At 46.4% G+C, this 18,211-nt stretch overlaps 1 protein-coding gene across 3 annotated transcripts in view; it reads left to right on the top strand.

The window, feature by feature from the left end:
• Positions 1-18,211, top strand: part of LOC111850412 (protein Jumonji-like) — a 100,970-nt gene that overhangs the window by 80,411 nt on the left and 2,348 nt on the right. For 2 of the 3 annotated variants that reach the window (XM_023824272.2, XM_023824274.2), the window contains exons 7-17: positions 1,691-1,911; positions 6,183-7,287; positions 9,144-9,649; positions 11,397-11,489; positions 11,648-11,766; positions 12,000-12,070; positions 13,073-13,187; positions 13,597-13,702; positions 14,559-14,741; positions 16,773-16,903; positions 17,917-18,100. In XM_023824272.2, coding sequence (XP_023680040.2) covers positions 1,691-1,911; positions 6,183-7,287; positions 9,144-9,649; positions 11,397-11,489; positions 11,648-11,766; positions 12,000-12,070; positions 13,073-13,187; positions 13,597-13,702; positions 14,559-14,741; positions 16,773-16,903; positions 17,917-18,100 — 2,834 coding nt within the window. The remainder of the gene's footprint in view (positions 1-1,690; positions 1,912-6,182; positions 7,288-9,143; positions 9,650-11,396; positions 11,490-11,647; positions 11,767-11,999; positions 12,071-13,072; positions 13,188-13,596; positions 13,703-14,558; positions 14,742-16,772; positions 16,904-17,916; positions 18,101-18,211) is intronic. The other variant, XM_023824275.2, reaches the window with a different exon arrangement.

Here is an 18,211-nt window from a genome sequence, read left to right on the forward strand (position 1 = left end):
GTTTATATTTATCGTTAAGCGTAACTAGTGCTTGGCAAGACGTTTTATTTACCAATAAGAGCTCAAGGCCTCCACTGAGTGTCACTGTTTCATGGCATCCTAAGTGAGCCCCATGCTCCGATATACTGCTGGCGCAGACCGCTGACCGCACTTACAGGAGGATTAGCGTTTCCCAGTGCTCTCGAACCTGCCACGCCCGCCAGCATTAAGCGCTTGATGGCAGCCTTAATGTGATGATGACGCAGTAATAAAGAACACGGCCTGACTGTCCTCCCTTATCCGAGGCACGCTTAGGGTCATCGATCGTTGCAGTAATACACACTACCTGCTGCACCCCCTCTCAGGGCTGGTTTTTCCAGTCTTTGGCTCAGCAAAGTTGGATGCAGTGCCTGCAATCAGAAGGTTGCCCGTTCAAATCCCAGGATTAAGGGAGTGATTTCACCATTGAGCTCTTGAGTAAGGCCCTTAACCCCTAATTGCAAACACATTGCATTGTCTTAGCCTGCTTTCTGAAAAAAAAAAACTTTGATATAAAAAAGCGCCTGCCAAATAAACAAAAAATTCACATCAAGTTCAATCATTTCCCGAGGTGGAAATTAATTCATCCTATGATGAAGATTGTGATAACAATGAGGATTGTTTTAAGAAGTATGTGGGGCAGCGTGTGACTCAGTGGGCTAAGCCTGTGTGCCTGTAATTGGAAGGTCACTGGTTCAAACCCAGCCTCAGCACATTTGTGGCTCCTTGAGCAAGGCTCCCAACAGGTGGCTGCCCTTCACAGTTGAGGGAGGCATAACAAAGAATTTCCCCACAGGACAACAAAGGATCAATAATAATAATAATAATAATTATTAAAGAACAGATTGTTTTAAAGACTGACACAAAACAAGCTGATTGTTCTTAGTCATGCTAAAATAGTTTTTCATTTCCCCATGCTGCCATACTTACCTTTCCTTTTGCTCTCAAGAAGCAGAAAAACTACAAATGATGTATATTTTTGTCTCATTTCACACTAACATTCAACATTAGACAAGCCCATTGACAGGTTGATTTGGGTATGGGGAGTTCTCCAGGTGAATTTCATTCATATTCTTGACCATAGCTGTTTGCCAAGGTAGAGACAGTTTAACAGAAATAGTGACATACTTAAGTAATAGCTCTCTATTAAACTGAAAGGAATTTGTGAATGACTTTAATACATTTACATAGCTAAGACTTAGGCCTACAAAGTATGCTGGGTATTGACTAATTTGTATTTTTGTTATATATAGCACGTTTTGAAAATCTGTATTTGCAAAATGTATCTTTTCTAAAAAAAAACATGAAAATTAAGTCTTGGCAAAATACTGCTATCATATTATTGTAGCTGTGTTTGTGCTGAAATCAGAAATATAGGTCACACTGAATCATTATTTTGTGCTACTGATAGATACAGAAAAGTCAAAGAATGTCAAGGCATCTCCAAATTGTCTCAGAAGGCCTTAGACCCCAGCGGGTTAAAACCACTGGCCTCTGTACTTGAAGTTAATTTATGAGCTTTTGTTTATAATGGTCTGTATTGTTTCCATGATGTTATGGGTTTATAGTGTAAGCAGTGAACCACCTGTCACTGTAATAATCATGCATTCATGAATGTGCTGATTTTCTCGCTGACCGCCTCTGCGGATTGCTTCCACTTCCTTCCACACAGTTGCCAATGGCCACTGCAGAGCGGTGGAGGAGAGGGTTTCCACTCCCAGGCAGAGGGGCAAAGATGCCATGCTGGGGAAGGAGAAGGGCGTCAAGTTGGAAGGATGTCAGGAGCAGAGCCTGGCCTACTCCGCTGCTAACCTGGCCGGGGGCTCGCTCAGGGGCACCACTGCTGCCACCAGCCTCCGCCATACCACGCCCAGCAAGGAGCTCCGCAAGCAGGTAAGCAACGAGATGGTAAGGTTCAGGCCAGTTATACCTTGTTTCCACCAACATGGAGCCGGTATGGGTGCTGGTGCTGGGCTGGTTCTCGCTTGGTGCCTTTTGAGAACCTGCCCATGTTTCCACTGGTTTTGAAAAATAAATTTAAAGTTTTTATAAGCTGCCGAACTGAAAAAAATGTCGCTGGCTGAGTTAAGTGAGTTTATTCTCGCTCGCTGTTTTCCCGCTGTCCTTAGGGATCACGCAACAAGAGTCTGCTAATATCTGAACTTTGGAGTCCGCCTCATGATCTGTTCACCACTCAGGCGCCACAATATTTTACTTTTTCAACCTGCAACATGTTTATAAATTATTATTAAATCTGGCCAGCCGATCGATCTTTCATTTTCCACAGAATAAAAAAAAAGATGTAGCATTATGTCACTAATAAGCTGGCAAGTTGTTTCACTGCTGGCACTGGTGATATTAGACTAAACTATATCGGTTATGGATTGAATTTTCTGAGTATGTGGACGGTTTGGACTCAATAGCCCGTCCCACTTTCACTCACATTATGGTTCCAAATTCTGAGACCAGCTTCTCTTTGTGGCACCCTGGCGCGTTTGTTTTTTCCTCTGGCCCACCCAGGGCCAGTTTTTTGCTATGGTATTGCGCAAGAACAAGTTCTGGATTGGGAAAAAGTCCTGGTACCACTTTGGTGGAAACGAGGCATTAGACTGCAGCCACCTGTTATGGGAAGGGTTTCCCTAGTGCTGGGGGGGTGTGTTCATTAGCTGTCAATCACTGCCTGGTAACCAATGGAGTAACTCATGTGGACTAATCCAATGGGTGATTGACAGGGCCTGATATTCCAGCCCACAGATCATCTCTTATTCCCACTGGCAGATTTTTTTTCCTCCTCTTAACTTTTACCCTAATTGACCTTTACTAACTGCAGCACAACTGGAACCAAGCCTCCCACAGGGATTCATTTTCGTCAGTGTTATAGCTGCTGAAATTGTTTGCATCATCGGTTAAGCAAGAAGCCCCCTGAGGGTCTGACCCATTGTGATGGGGAGAGGCACCATGCCAGCGTGCAGTGCTGTCATGTGATGGGATCACCAGTGCCGCCTATGCTTCTCCCTCACGGCCAGATCTGAAAACGGATAAGACCGAGCAGCATGATCACAGTACAAACACTCAGGGCCTTTCTCGTTCGCCCTATCAGCTTGTTCCTTTGACAGTCCAGCCCTCGGGTCACTGACGTGTTGGAGTTTTCCAAAGTGTATGATTTATTTTCAACTAATAACCTGGATTACGTTAACCGGCGGAAGATGAATCGAGCAAGTTGGAAAAGAAGCACCACTGCAGATCACTGTGGGAAATTGTTAGTAAGATCTTCAGCTTGGGGCGGGGGGGGGCGGGTTTTGGGAGTTGGGAGGGGGCAGAGACAGCGAGAGGTGCTCTTGTTAACGGCACGGGGTGACTTTGCCTTTGGGTAAACTCGCGGTATTAACACGTTCCTGTTTACTTTTGAACGTCTCAGTAGATAGCTGATGGCGTTGACCTTTCGTTTCTGTTTTTGTCTCCTTTTAGAAGAGGGGTAAAAACCGACGAGAAAGCTGGAGGCACATCAGGGGGATGTAATGAGGCCACGGACTAAACGAGGCTGGGGGTGGGCGTCCGCACGGCAGTAATTGAAATGAAACAAGAACCGGTGCGCTGGGAGTGACGAGAGGAGAGCCCGTACGCGTGCATGCACACATACACACACACACACACACATGTAGGGTATACATATCCTTATGGGGACCGCTCATTCATTTCAATGGGAAAAATGCTAACGCTAATTATGACAACCTTAACCCCTACCCTGCCCTAACCATAACCATAAGTAACCTAACAAAATACAAGAGTTTTTGCATTTTTAGTCTTTTCATAGTAGTCACCGATTTTTATTAAATAGAGTTTTCCCTTATGGGGACCAGGAAACCGGTCCCCATAAGGGAAAAAAAATGGATATTAATCACGTTATGGGGACATTATGTCCCCATAAGGATAGGTAAACCCGCTCACACACACACACACACACACTCAAACGCGCACCTCTTCCCACGCTGGCCTGCAGTCTCATGCAGCCTCCTCTCCTGCACCTAAAGGGTTAATTTCCCCATTCCTGCGCTGGATCCTCCTATAAGCTGAGTGGCTGCTGATGCCTCATTGTAATCTTCCTACCATCGTGCGGCTGGGCTATGGCAACACGTGATGTCATCCCAGCCCAGCCCAGCCCTCCCCGTCTTTATGCTGCTGTGCACCCACATCGACTTCAGTGCCCATACTGTAGTTTTTTTTCCCCATTCCTCTTTCATTTATTCGTTTTTTTTCATGCTTTCATTATTTTGTTATGGCACCAGCTGTAGTGCCACCCTCAGTCACACATCGGGGGGGGTGGCCTGCTTTAAGAGGCGGAGGCGCGGGTAGCTCAAAGGCTGGAGAGGGGGGGGCAAAGGCGGACTGATGCTTTTTTCAGCGGGCACAAACCTGTGACATACAGCACAACCTGGAGCCCCCCCCGCAAGTGACTGAGCGACCACCATACGAGGACAGGCTTCCGTGCAGGAACCCCATAGGGAGGGGACCGGGAGGTACCAGTGAGCCCCCTAGTGGCCACAGTGTTTCTAGACACTCCATTAAATGTCACCAGGTTCCTGATTTCAAGAAATGCAGACACACAGGGGGCAGGTGTGGGGGGCGCGGTAACTTAAATAAGTATGGATTAACTGGACGATGCAGGAAGGGGGGGTGAGTTATAAAGTAGACCCTGAGGGGACTATTGTACCGGGGGGGTGAAGGAGCTTTCACCAGCTCTTCTCTAGGCCGGGCTCACATCCTCAGCACCATGTGGACCTCTCCCATCGACACGCAAGCTGTCAGTGGCGCCGCATACGACTCCACTGCACTACTGCTGCCGTACTCGCCGCCTGACAGGCGTAGCAGGAAACACAGGTGCTCTCCGAGCGTGAGTATTAATTAGCTGCCACTGATAAGGCAAGCGTTGGCTTACTCCTCAGTGCCCAGGGAGGCTGGAGGAGTGGGGGGTGGTGAGGCGGTTTTTAGAGGGTACTGGATAAGCTTGGGGTTTTATCAGCCATTTTTCTACCCTCCGAGGAGACAGACCTCGCTATGTGAGTTTGGGCTGTCCACTAAAAGGTCCTTAGTTACTGTTTACAGGCCTCGGGACATACTGAAGGCTTCAGACGTCTATTTACACAGGGAAATAAACACAAAGTGTCCTTGTAACAGCTTTTAATTAGTGGCACTTCCCCACTCGTTACTGCTCTCGTATTAACATAATATTGTCTGTTAAATAAATTATAAGGTTTTATACCTGGTCTGTTGTGCTGGTCCCTGCGGGCTTTACAGATGTATAGCATGGAATGATTGAACCTGCCTCATCTACATCAAATAAAGAACATCGGTGGTTTCCTCCTGCTGTTAGATAGGAATGCTCTGCTGTCAATCACTGATTGGTTTAGCCACTTCTTATTGGTTCTTTAGTTGGTTCCCATTGGGTTAAAGCCAGCAATGGTTGACAGCTCTTGGTAATCCCACCCACCATAGATCTCAAATCCCAGTTTCTCCCATTAGTACTGTGAGCTACTGAACTGGATGGGATAAAACGACCCGGTCCTCCTTATTAGTTTTGTCTAGGTGTTGATGGTGGGAGAATGGGTGATGAATCTGAACATGGGTGATGAATCTGAATATGTCTCATTGCTGTCTGTTTGGGGCATTTTTTTGAAGTTGTTCAATTGCTCCAGACCCAAGGCTGGATTTGTTATTAGGTAATATGATTTTGTTTCTGGATATTGATTAGGGTGTGAAATGTCCGCTTTATGGCCTTAAGTTGCTTAGTATGTTGTTATATAACTGTTTTTTGTGCGTCCTTGGGATTGTGAAAGGCGCTATATAAATGGAACTTATTATTTTTAGTGTACCATGTGTTGTTATAGTTATAATTTTAACATATGTTTTAAGTAAAACCTGCCCAGGTAGACCTACTGAAGAAGAATAGATAGATTGAGTGGTAAATAATATATTTATAGTGCGGTTCCTTCTTAAACTCAGCCATGCTAAGAAGCCTCATTCTGTTGACTATGATTCTTGTCTTAGCTGTGTATGTATCTACTGTATGAGTGCTGCTAACAGGCAGAGGCAAATTCCCTGTGTGTATGAACATACTCAATGAACCTGATTATCTTTTACATTGTCGTTCTTGCCTGTTCCACCAGGTTCCGAAGGCTAACGGGCTCCCAAGGGTCTGTCCCGTTAGCGCGCACGCACCCTGTGCCAAAAAGACCAGAGGCTTCCGACCTCCGCCGTCTAAAACTGTGAAGTACACAGCCATCGTGACCAAGGGCCACGTCACCTACACCAAAGCAAAGCGAGAACTGGTCAAGGACGCCAAAGGCGGCCAGGGTAAAGCGGCAGCGGCACGCTCACCCCATCCCAACAGCCAGGCTCACCCCCCCAGCAGCAATGCCCACAATCGCCCCCAGCAGTCCAACTCAGGAAAAGCCCAGAGTAGCAATGCAAAAACACGCAAACAGGTGCTGTCACCCAAGAGGCCCCCGAGGGGGGGCAGCGGACGCGGCACACGGTTCAGCGGGAAGTCCAATGGGAAACCCAGTGCCAAGCAGGATGATCCGCCGGGCCGGGAAGGCCTGCGGCACTCTAGGAGGCAGCAGGATGCAGGAGGGGGGGCTGGTCCAGCAGAGAAGTCGCTCCCAGGGAGTGGCAGAAAGACCCGACCCCCGGCCAGCTCCCCGGGGACACGCAGCAGAAGGGCCATTCAGGAAGAAGGGGCGGAGCCTGACAGCAGCATCGTAAAGGTGACAGCAACACCTGGCTCAGAGCACCAAAGGCCCAAGCGGGCTTCTGCTGGCAAGCTGATGTTCAGCATGCAAGCACAGCGCAAGGCGCAGGCCGCCCCCTCTGAAAACCGCTCCACTACCTCAGCCGGCGAGCCCGTCCCTGCCGCGGCCCCCCCGCCGCCGAAACCAGCAGAGCCTAAAGGGGACAAAGAGCGAGGCAGGATGGGCCCGGTCACCATGACAGAGGTGCCGGTCTTCAGGCCCAGCCCGCGCGAGTTCCAGGACCCACTGGTGTACGTGGACATGGTGCGGGAGCGGGCAGAGCCTCACGGCATCTGCAGAGTGATCCCACCCCCAGACTGGCGGCCTGAGTGCAAGCTGAATGAGGACATGCGCTTCGTCACGCAGGTGCAGCATGTACACAAACTGGGCCGGCGTTGGGGGCCCAACGTGCAGCAGCTGGCCTGCATCAAGAAGCACCTCAAATCTCAGGGCATCACCATGGAGGAGCCGCCCCTCATCGGTAAGCCAGAGGCCTAGCATGATGGCCCTGAAACTCAGATACACACCTCATCAGGAACCAGAGGTTCATTCTGCACAGAGCTAAGAGCTCCAGAAATACAGTCTATGGCCAAACGTATGTGGACACCAGCTTGTCAATGGTCTCATTACAAAACCAAGGATATTAATGTGAAGTTGCTTTACCCGTGATTATAATAACCCTTGATAATAGCCTGTGCTCTTATGGGAAGGCTTTCTGTTACCTGTTGGTAACATTACTGGTGGCATTTACTGCTGTTCAGGTTGAGCGCTGACAATGGCTGAAAGCTCTCTTTTTGTAAGCTTGTGTGGCTGCCACTTTGCAACTGAACTTGCTCCAAGGCCTTTGACCTTCACCATCTTCACTTGTAGTTGATCAGGGCAGCTCCAGCAGGACAGAAATGTGGTGAATTGACTTGTTGGAAAGGTGGTGTCCTGTGATGGTACCAAATTGAAAATCACAAACCTCTTCTGTACAAACACCTCTTCTGCTGCTAATGCTTGTTGCAGGATACTGCATGACTGTGCACTTAATTATACTCCCGTGTCAGCAGTGGGTGTGGCTTAATATGACAATTCCTTTGATTAATAGGTTCATGATGACCATTGTAGGGTCTTTTCCCATTGGATTTTACCACAATTGAACATGAATGATGGTTTTATAATTACACAAGAGAGCCACGTAAACAGTGAAATCTGCATAACTTTTGGTTAGGGAGGCAGAAGGTAGTTGTTTAATTCGCATCTTAACAGCACGGAGTAGACGTTTGTCTGGTATCATGGGGTATCTCCAGAGCGTGCTCCTGTGTGGAGCTCCAGCCGCTGCTGGGGCCATCTCCAGCCTGTCCGCTCATCAGCTGGTTCCACACGACCGCCTCACCAGGTGACTCGTGGCCGTCGGGAGGTTACCCCATCCAAGGGTTAATAGGTCAACAGAATTGCTGCTTAATTGGAGAACAAACCTGATCTGGGTAATATTGTGGAATGAAGATCTTTGGGAGAGAAAATCAAAGCAAACTGTTGATGATAGTGAGGCAGCAGTAGGAGTGTAATGATCATGCACTGGTTCTGAGACTGTCAGATCCCATAGTAGCGCAAGTGCATATGACATTGAGAGCACCTTGGGCTTCTGCTCAGCCACGTGACCTTTGAATGTATTTTTAACCGAGAACTCGACTTCCCGGACCTCCATTGACGGAGGACAACGTTTGCCGAGAGGATAATTCTGATGCGATGCCGTATTTCATCCAATCCCCCCCCCCCCCTCCCCCCCCGGGAACGGAGCTAAATTTGCAGATACCGCTGCCGTGACGGAATCGTACAAACAGATGGGCCACATTTAGCTGTCTGACAATATGTCACAAGCATTGCTGCACACAGGTCCACAATCACACATAACACCCCATGAGAGCCTGTGACCAATCGGGAATGTCTGAGAGCAAATTTCACAGGGGGGCAGCCACCCTTCCTGTGACAACTGAGGGACGGGGGTGAGATTAAAGGGATGACTGCTTATTTGGCTTGTTTGGCCCAGAGACGCCCTCGAGTGCTCGGGCCTTGAACAGAGTTGGGCTTTTGTGCCGTTCATGAATATCCTACGAAATATGCCTGGGGATGATTTGTTCCTTAATTAGAACAGAAACTAAGACAACAGACACAATTCGAGAGACATTTTGGGGCAACGTGAAACGATTAAATCCTGCTTAATAGATTTACGGTGTCAGGAACAGAATTGGCTTTAAAAATGGCCCTATTTGCAGGGGAAATACAGTCTGTGTGCAGTGTTACTGTCAGGGTTGTGCGGCTCGTCAGTGGTAACACATCTGCGTCCTCCCCCAGGAGGCTGCGAGCTCGATCTGGCCCGGTTCTTCCAGCTCATCAACGATATGGGCGGCATGCAGCAGGTGACGGACCTCAAGAAGTGGAGCAAGCTGGCGGACCTGCTGCGGGTGCCACGCTCGGCCCAGGACCGGCTGGCCAAACTGCAGGAGGCCTACTGCCAGTATCTGCTCTCCTACGACTCCTTGTCTGCCGAGGAGCGCCGGCGGCTGGAGCGGGAGGTGCTGACCGAGAAGGAGGGCCTGGAGCGACGGCGGGGACCGCTGGAGGGCCACTCGGAGGGCGGCCAGCATGCTCTGCTGCTGCCGCGCTACGAGCCCAAGAATGGCCTGGTAAACGGCGTGCTGCACAAGAATGGCCTCCGCGGCAGGCCCGAGGAGCCGGGCAGCCCGGCGAAGAGGAGCCGCCGGAGGCTGTTTGCTCAGGAAAAGCACGACGGCATTGGTGGCGACGGCAATGACGACGAGAGAGACGTCCTCAGTGACCAGCACAAGTGCATATACAAGGTCTGTCCTCTCACTCTGCTGTTTAATGTCTTGCTCACCTCCGGGTGAACCCTCTCCACCGGCTCACTGTCAAGGGAGCAAAGCTATTAAGGCCTGAGTATAGCAGTGTAGATCAGCTCTGTCCTTCTAGGCAGCTGTGCCTTTCACCACGTATTGTACTCTATCTCCTCTATACTCACACTGGCCACAGTGAGCTCCCTGTATATAACATGAATATGAGTGTGTGTGTGTGTTGGTATAAGTTTTGTATGTATCTTCTATGTGAATAGGAGGAATCTGACACATCTCTTCCTGGAATTTTATGCTTGGGTGTGTAGTCGGGGTTTTTCATTTCTTTTCCTCCTTAAAAGGAGACGATCGAACCACAGCATTTTGTCAGAGGGGATGGAACACCCCGAGGTCTGGGAGGTTTTGATGTGCATGAGGAGCTGGAGAATTTGCCTCGAGATCTGTCCAGCAGAAGCACCAGAATGACTGCCGCTTGTAGTTCTGCTCCCTTCTGGGTCTTAACCGCAAGAGCCGGGCATAATCAGACTGGCCATGACGATTGCTTGCAGGCGGAGTGGGGGCCGACCCCCCCTGGACGGCAGCAATGCTCCGTTTAAACGGGCCGGGCTGTTTACGGCTGTGTGGGCGGCTGATTTCTGTGGGCACTGTGCAGCTTTGCTCAAGAATCCTCTATACCAGTGTGCGTTTTTGTTTTTTATTTTATTCTTTTAATTTGTTTTTCAACCATTCTGCTCAATGTCAGTGCTGTGTGAGTATGTGTGCGTGTTTCTGTTTTAATATAGGTTATTGCACATTCCCAGCATACCGTGTGCCCCCCCCCAGCATACATGCAGCACATTCAGAGAGAACATGTGACATTAACCATGTGACATCATTCTCTATGGCAGTGTTCCTTAGGGACTTGTCAGCAGGCAGGTTTTTGACCTCATCCCTATGTTTGATTGGACTGTTACGAGATTAAGAATGATCAGGACCCCGATTACTCACCATTTACGGACAAACTACGGATCAGAATGTCCAAAAAACGTGTTTATCTGTGTCTTTTGTGGACGTCAAATAATACAACCGATTAATATTTATCTTAAGGATCTAGCAATCATGCACTCACTTAAGTGGCCATCAGCCTTTAGGTAAAGTTAACAGATAATTGGTCATAATCACAAAGGCACTGTTATTATTTTAAAATGTCAAAAATTAAATAAACATCCTTTGCTAGGTTAAATATAGCTTTAGAAAAACACAGAAAATCAAGATCCCTTTGCATCGTGGGTTGAAGCTCAAGATGCATCCATTAAAATTCTTATTTTCATTTGTAACTGTGTTAAGCATGGTTCAGCTTAAGTGATTGAATGTCCAAGTAGCATTTCTCATAATAAATCATTGATTTGGGCTGGGGAATAAAGTGGACACAGTCTTGCTATCACTTAATGGAGGAAAGCACTCAGGCACTGCGAGGGGAGAAAAAAAAACCTGGGAAGATTCATGTTAAGTGGACAGTTTTTTGGCTTGATGTAAATCGAGGGGGGGGGGGGCTTCGCATGCCATGAGCTGCCAACCGTGTTTACAGACATGACGACAAATACGCTCCCTTTACATGGCCGTGAAAAGCATATCACTAGATCCTAACTGCAGCTGTTCTGCTAAACATTCGGAAACATTCTGAGTTCTGGAACATTCTGCACATTCTGAGTTCTGGATTCCTTCTCATAGTCCTCGTGGTGTGTCCACTCTCTTGCAGGGGAGGTCAGTATCTTTAACCACTTTCTACAGGACAGCCAGGAACACCATGAACATGTGCTTTAATAAGGAGCCTGGAGCAGTTGAAGTTGAGGTGAATGTCCTCTGTAGCGGGGTAGCGAAACATTCTTTCCTGTTATGAACATAGCATGTGCTATTGCTAGGGCTGTTTTCTTTTTTGTGAGCATCATTCACTCTGCACTCTCCTTTCCTTTCTCTCCCTTGTCTATCCTTGTGTCTCTCTGGCAACAGCAAGAATACTGGCGGATAGTGGAACAGAAGGAGTGCCACGTCGCAGTGCATTATGGGAAAGTGGACACAAAAACACATGGAAGTGGCTTCCCCATGGGAAAATCAGAGCCATTTTCAAAGTAAGTGCTCCTGGTGCTACATCTGTCTTTGGACATGTTGCCTTGGCTTTATCTGGAGTAGAAAACCGCTAATGAAGCTTTTTAGAAAGGGGCTAACATCTAAAACTCAAGTTTTAAAAGTAATCCATGTACAAATATAATATGCTTTCATTGATCCAACTACATCCCATTCAGATATCCCACGTGAACAATAGGTCCTGTTAATATTAATGTTTTTTTGTATCACTCCATAGGCATGGATGGAACCTCACCGTACTTCCCAATAATTCCGGATCCATCCTGCGCCACCTTGGTGCTGTGCCTGGTAAGCCCAGCTGTACTGCTTCTAGACCTTGACCTTCTCCTGAAGCAGCAGGCTTCCTAAGAGTTTACTCGGGCATAGTGGGTAATGATTTATTTAACGTAGCCGGTGAATCTTTTAATAAAAAGGAAAAATGACGAGGCATCGCTCCAACTCATGTGCGAACTGTTCCTACACACGTCAGGTACAAGTTTTTCTCCACCTGTGCTCTGGCTGGGAAGTAGGTGGATACCGGGGACTGTATTTACGTAATTCCAAGCCTCGCTCATGGTCGGGCTGCATTATCGTCAAAGCACATGGTGGCTTTTAAATCACTGGCTGATCACACAGTGCCATCAATAGGCTGGTGTAGAGTATTGTGGCCATCAAGGCCCGGAATCGCATTCCGCCTGTACGAAAACGTGATGGAAAGAACAGCCTCAGCCAGGAGTGGGAGTGTCGTGTGTATATCAGCCTGAATCTGAATGCAGCTAGTTTAGACTGAGCAGGTCTAAGTCTCACTTCCTTGTGCGCTGGGCTGCAGTTTTCACCTGGCACAGTCCCTGTCTCATCAAGCACTGACAAAGTCACCCTTTGTAACTATAAGGACAATGGGTCCTTTTTACATGTTGAGAATGTGTAGAGCAGTGACCAGGTTCTGCTATTCCATTCACAGGATGGCTGTAAACCTTGGCGCTCGCTCTCGGGTCTGACGTGCGGTGAGGCAGGGGCAGCGGGTGCTTGGGGGGTTAACGAGGGGAGCTCGTGCCCCGAATATCCCTGCCTCAGGTCTGAGAACTGCAACTTAAGCTGAACTGCTCCAATAACGTATGAAAGAGTAATATTTTGCAAGGAAGCATTGGCTAAGCAACAAAGAGCACATTGACTACATGTCATCACCAGCTGGCTTCCCTGCACGTTCAGTTTATTTACATTTATCTTTTTGTTCAACACCGTAGCTACAATCGGGACATGATGTATCATGCAGGATGGCGCAGAACAAATGTGGTCTGTCTTTTTCCGCAGGAGTTACCATTCCCTGGCTAAACATCGGCATGGTTTTTTCTACCTCATGCTGGTCTCGAGACCATAACCACCTCCCGTACATCGATTACCTACACACTGGTGCCGACTGCATTTGGTGAGTGCTACATTCCTGCAGACGTGATTTTCTGTCCCACTATCACACCGTCAGACACGTCATTTGCCGAAAATCCAGACAGGGATTCCTTGAGCTGGATGGTGCAATTGTGATTAATTCCCCCGAGATCCTCTCCCGTTGTCTAGCTCTGCATGGTAACAAGGCTTTTCTGGTGAGCATCAACCAAACTGTGAATTATCTGCCCGTGAGATAAGCATTAGTTTCATAGGCTGTTCTGTCTATTAAAAAAAAGTGTTGCCTTGGCAACTAGGCTGACTGAAGGGGATCTGAAAGGGCCTTTCGGTACAGAGAGCGAATCAGCTGGCAGGTTGGAGATGGTGACATCATCCTGGCAGCCAGCGACGATTCCCGCGTGAGACTCATGCAGTCTCTGTGTCCCGCCCGCTAGGTACTCCATTCCTGCTGAGGAGAAAACCAAACTTGACAAAGTGGTACACACACTGCTGCAGGCCAACGGCACCCCGGGGCTGGAGATGCTGGAGAAGAACATCATGGTGAGCAGGACACGTGCACACGTATATGCGCTGTACACGGATGCGCCGATATGTGCTATCACACGCGTGTGCATATATCCTGCCTTATCAAGTTTTCACTAATGTCCCATATTTAGTTGCTAAATAAATGAATGCCTTGAAGTGCTGGGACAATTTGTGCAATTGCACCTTATCCAACTGTCTTGTTTTGCTTACTTGTATATATTCTGTGATGCTGATTGGTTATTGCTCCATGTTAATACTCTGTCATGTTTTTTTTTTTGTAATTTATTTTACTTTAATGCACTCGGACTGTACATGGTGAATTGAATTCTGTAACCTGGTTGTGAATGCTTAAAAAAGGGGAACATGGTGAATTTGCCATCCTCCTTGGCTTTTAACAGCCCTGAACTTAATTACATGCAGGTGCTTCCGGCAGTTTGGCAGCTGCTCCAGGGACAGCGACTCTAATTGCTTCTCTGGCCTGCATAATTAGGAAGGCCAGGCTTCTTTTATGAGGAAATCGTAGTGTATCAGTGACCAGTGACACCTCCAAAACTGCAGAATCTTAGCAGATTTAACCTGCATTTCATTGGCTTAATTTTCCCAATTAACATTATGTGACTACTTTAGTTGTCCTTGTTAGTTTCACATTTTAAATATTGTTTACAGTATCAATAATTTAAAGTTATTCTTTAAACAAAGTACTTATAGTTACATCATTAGGTGTTTAATTGCAGCAGAGTCGTGGAAGAGAGTAACCCTAACAATGACATGAGTGTTTGTGTCGCGTCTCAGCTCAACCATTGAGTACAAGACATAGCGTGGAACTCAGACTTCAGCATCCAACATCTCACTCTCTCCTGCCTCATTCCAGATCTCTCCGGAAGTCCTCAGCCGTGAGGGGATCAAAGTGCACCGCACAGTCCAGCAGAGTGGACACTTCGTCATCTGCTTCCCAGGAACGTTTGTGTCCAAGATCTGCTGTGGATACAGCGTCTCAGAGACGGTACACTTCGCTACCACCCATTGGATGAACCTGGGATACGAGGTTGCTAAGGTGAGAGTTTCACCGCATGGGCTGTGTGACTGTATATGTGTATAACAGAAAAAGTCTTCTACCCAGTAATAACACATTTTCCCAATTAGCAAAATATTCAAATGCGAATTTGAAGGGCTTAATACTTTCACACCAAACATGATGGAAATTTTCCACAACTGATTCAGAAAAGTTTGCATCTTGGAAGAAACTGTAAAAATGGTGACATGCACTAGCAGCAGTGATGAGCTCTTTGTTTCTTTTGAGCTAACAGGTGAAAAGAAAAAGGTGAAGATAACAGACACATCCAGCTCTAAAAAAAAGCGTCAAACACTGTGAATTTCAGGTCGTACAAAAGCTTAAACTTCTCAATGACCATTTCAGGCAGTACTTCAGTATAAGAAAAGTTTACATTGAAAACATGGCAGCAAAATCATCTATCAGTCAATTAATTACAGGAATAGACCACCAAGCTTATTGTGCTTTTGTTAACTGGACTTTTACTCGATATTGATTGTATACAGATAAGTCTACAAATCAAGTAAAAAAATAAAAATTTGAATAAATAGCAATAGTTCAATAGAATCCAAGAGGCATATTATAAAACTTAAAAAAAATTAAGCATAAACCTACATAAACACAAGCAACCAGAGCACATGCAAACAGCCTCTTGAGGTAAAATGACAGGCTAGTGTTGACCGGATGAAACATTTTCTTCCTATTCAAAAAACTGATCCCATGTGTAAAAAATGATGTTCTATTGGGTGTTCATTTAATGCAGGGATGTCAAACTGCAGTCCTGGAAGGCTGCAGCCCTGTGTAGCTTAGTTCTTTCCCTGTTCCACCACAAATGATTCAGCTCAACAGCTGTGTGGTAATTAGCACAAGAAATTGAATCAGGTGTGTTAAACGAGGGGAAACCCAAAAATGTGCAGGGCTCCGGCCCCCCAGGACTGGAGTCTGACACCTGTGATTTAATGCATCCAAAAATTACAGAAATTGAGCTCTCTCTGAAAGAAAAAATGACGGGTCGCGACAATGCAACTTTGACGGACCTTGGAATGCAAATCTTCAAAGAAATAAGTTTTGTTCAATTCAGAATAACGTCCTTTGGTTTTTTTGATGTGAAACGCCCTTCATCCTGAGCTTTTTCTCCATGCACCATCCTTCACAACACCATTGCCCCCAAAGCACTTTAATTTTACAAGGACAGAATCTACCCTCTAATTTAGGTTAAATGACAGGGTTCACCTCCACCATCACTCCAGTCTAACTGGAAATCATATTAAACTGACAAGTACAGCCACTAGGCTGCCAAACATAAAAATGCTAACGTTATCTCATAATGCTAATGTCATGTAGTATGTGCATTTTTTCCAGCAAATTCCTAAATAGTGAGTGTGACAAATGTGCTGTTTTGGCGGGGTTCCTGTCCACCATGTATTACTTGTCTACAAAGTACTAAATGGTCTCACGCCTAAATACATCTGATTTACTTGTACGTTACGAAGCATCCAGACCCCTGAGGTCCTCAGAGACAGATTTACTCAGTGTTCCAAGAATCAAAACCAAGCGGGGTGAAGCAGCATTTAGTCTCTGTGCTCCCCGTATGTGGAACTAGCTTCCTGGGTTCTGCTAAAACTGTCTGCTCATTTAAATTGGGGCTTAAAACGTTAGTTTGCTGCAGCTTTTCAATAAATTACAACAGCAATAAATTACAACTGCCACTACAATGTAACTTGTTTTTAGTTAACTATTTGTTTGTTTTGGCTTTTAGGTTTTTATTTGTCTGTCTTAAATGTGATTGTAATGTCTTCTATTTTAATGTATCCCTGTACCTCTGTAAATTGCCTTGCATCTGAATCTTGCCGTATAAACATATATGCCTTGCCTTTATAATCTCAGCATGCCCTGTGAAAGGAATCACGGTGTGGAGCCCACCTAATGGGGTGACCCCACAGCAGCACAAATCCGTCAGTCTGGAGGGCTTTCATATTATGCTTTTCAAAATCCGTAAATAATAGGTTTTTCATGTTTGTGCCATCCTCCCAGCACCTGAAATGTCGGCGTATAGAGAAGCCTTTCTCCATGGAGAAGCTGCTGTACCATCTTGCCGCGTCCGAGTGCAAGCGGGAGAACAGGCACGTTCTGGGCGCGCTTGCCTCGCTTCTCAAAGATCTCAGGTGAGCAACACAGCTCGTTAAGGAATCAGAACCAGAGTGACGCACGGCATTTTAATTATGAGTTCATGCTCATGTGATTTGTTGGGTAGTCCTGATTGGCTTTTCGTTTCATTCTGGAAGTGTCACTTGCTGGGTCCTCTTACAGCTATCACTCAAACTAAACAGTATTCGGTATAATCTGCGTAATTATCCAGTATCATATAAATCCTTGTCATCTTAATCTCCACCTCAAGCGAAATCTGTGTGTCTCTGCATGCTAATATGTGTATTTAATGCTTTGTTTAACTAGCAAGGCTGCTTTAGCTATGAATACATGCTGTGTAGTCAAATCCGCTGTTTTCATTTTTTCCCTCCATTTGTGCAGCTGTTATGTAGGTGGATATCAAGTTTGGCTACCGATACTTTTGTATATACCATATGTTTGGAATACTACCTGACTTTCGCCTCTCTGTAGTGTTTGTTGGTTTGCTATATTTTATCTGTTTAGGCTTTTGCAAAACCTACGGCCTCAAAAAATGTTTTTTGGGTTTTGTGTTTCTTCCATCCATTTATGAAAGAATGTGTTCTTCTCACTGTGGAAGAAGTCTGTAAATATTTTAAAATCCAGTGCTCTTAAAAATATCCTAATGGATTCAACTGAACATAATTAATCAGGAATGGGAAATAGTTTCTACACTGGTAAGTAATTTCTCATCAAAAGTGGTGGATTTTGTTTTTCTGTTTTGTTTTTTGTATATACAATGATATAGCAGTATGCAGCAGCTAACATTTGTTAGCCCCTGTGGGAGGATACACATAAGGACAAAGTCAGCAAATGTGAATCCTGCTGGGTGATACCCTATTATTATAGGTCTGCCAGTAACTTGAAGTGACAGCCGACTGGCATCGTTTTTCATTGGGCAATTTGTGTAGTGGCAGCAAGATGGCGCCAAAATGAACAGAATGTGCAGTGTACTTCAGTGAGTGACTCCCTGTGATGAAGTAGCTACACTGGATGCCGTGTGTTTTCACAGGGATATAGAGATGAGACAACGGCAGGAATTGTACAGTGCTGGGCTCTCCTCCTCGGCCCGCTACGGCACACACGACAATAACCATTTGTCTGCTGATGGGAAGAAAAGGCCTCGCAAGTGGCTGGTACTGGAGACGTCAGAAAGGCGCTGCCAGGTCTGCCAGCATCTCTGCTACCTCTCCATGGTGAGCTTAAAGGTCATAGCATCTGCAGAAACTGTCTGAGGGTTTACCCAGCATGCCACAGCAGTTACATTTAGCACTAGGTCCGTGAAGTAGCACAATGTTATATGAAAG

The sequence above is a fragment of the Paramormyrops kingsleyae genome, chromosome 9 (assembly GCF_048594095.1).
Source record: "Paramormyrops kingsleyae isolate MSU_618 chromosome 9, PKINGS_0.4, whole genome shotgun sequence".
Taxonomy (NCBI): Eukaryota; Metazoa; Chordata; class Actinopteri; order Osteoglossiformes; family Mormyridae; genus Paramormyrops; species Paramormyrops kingsleyae.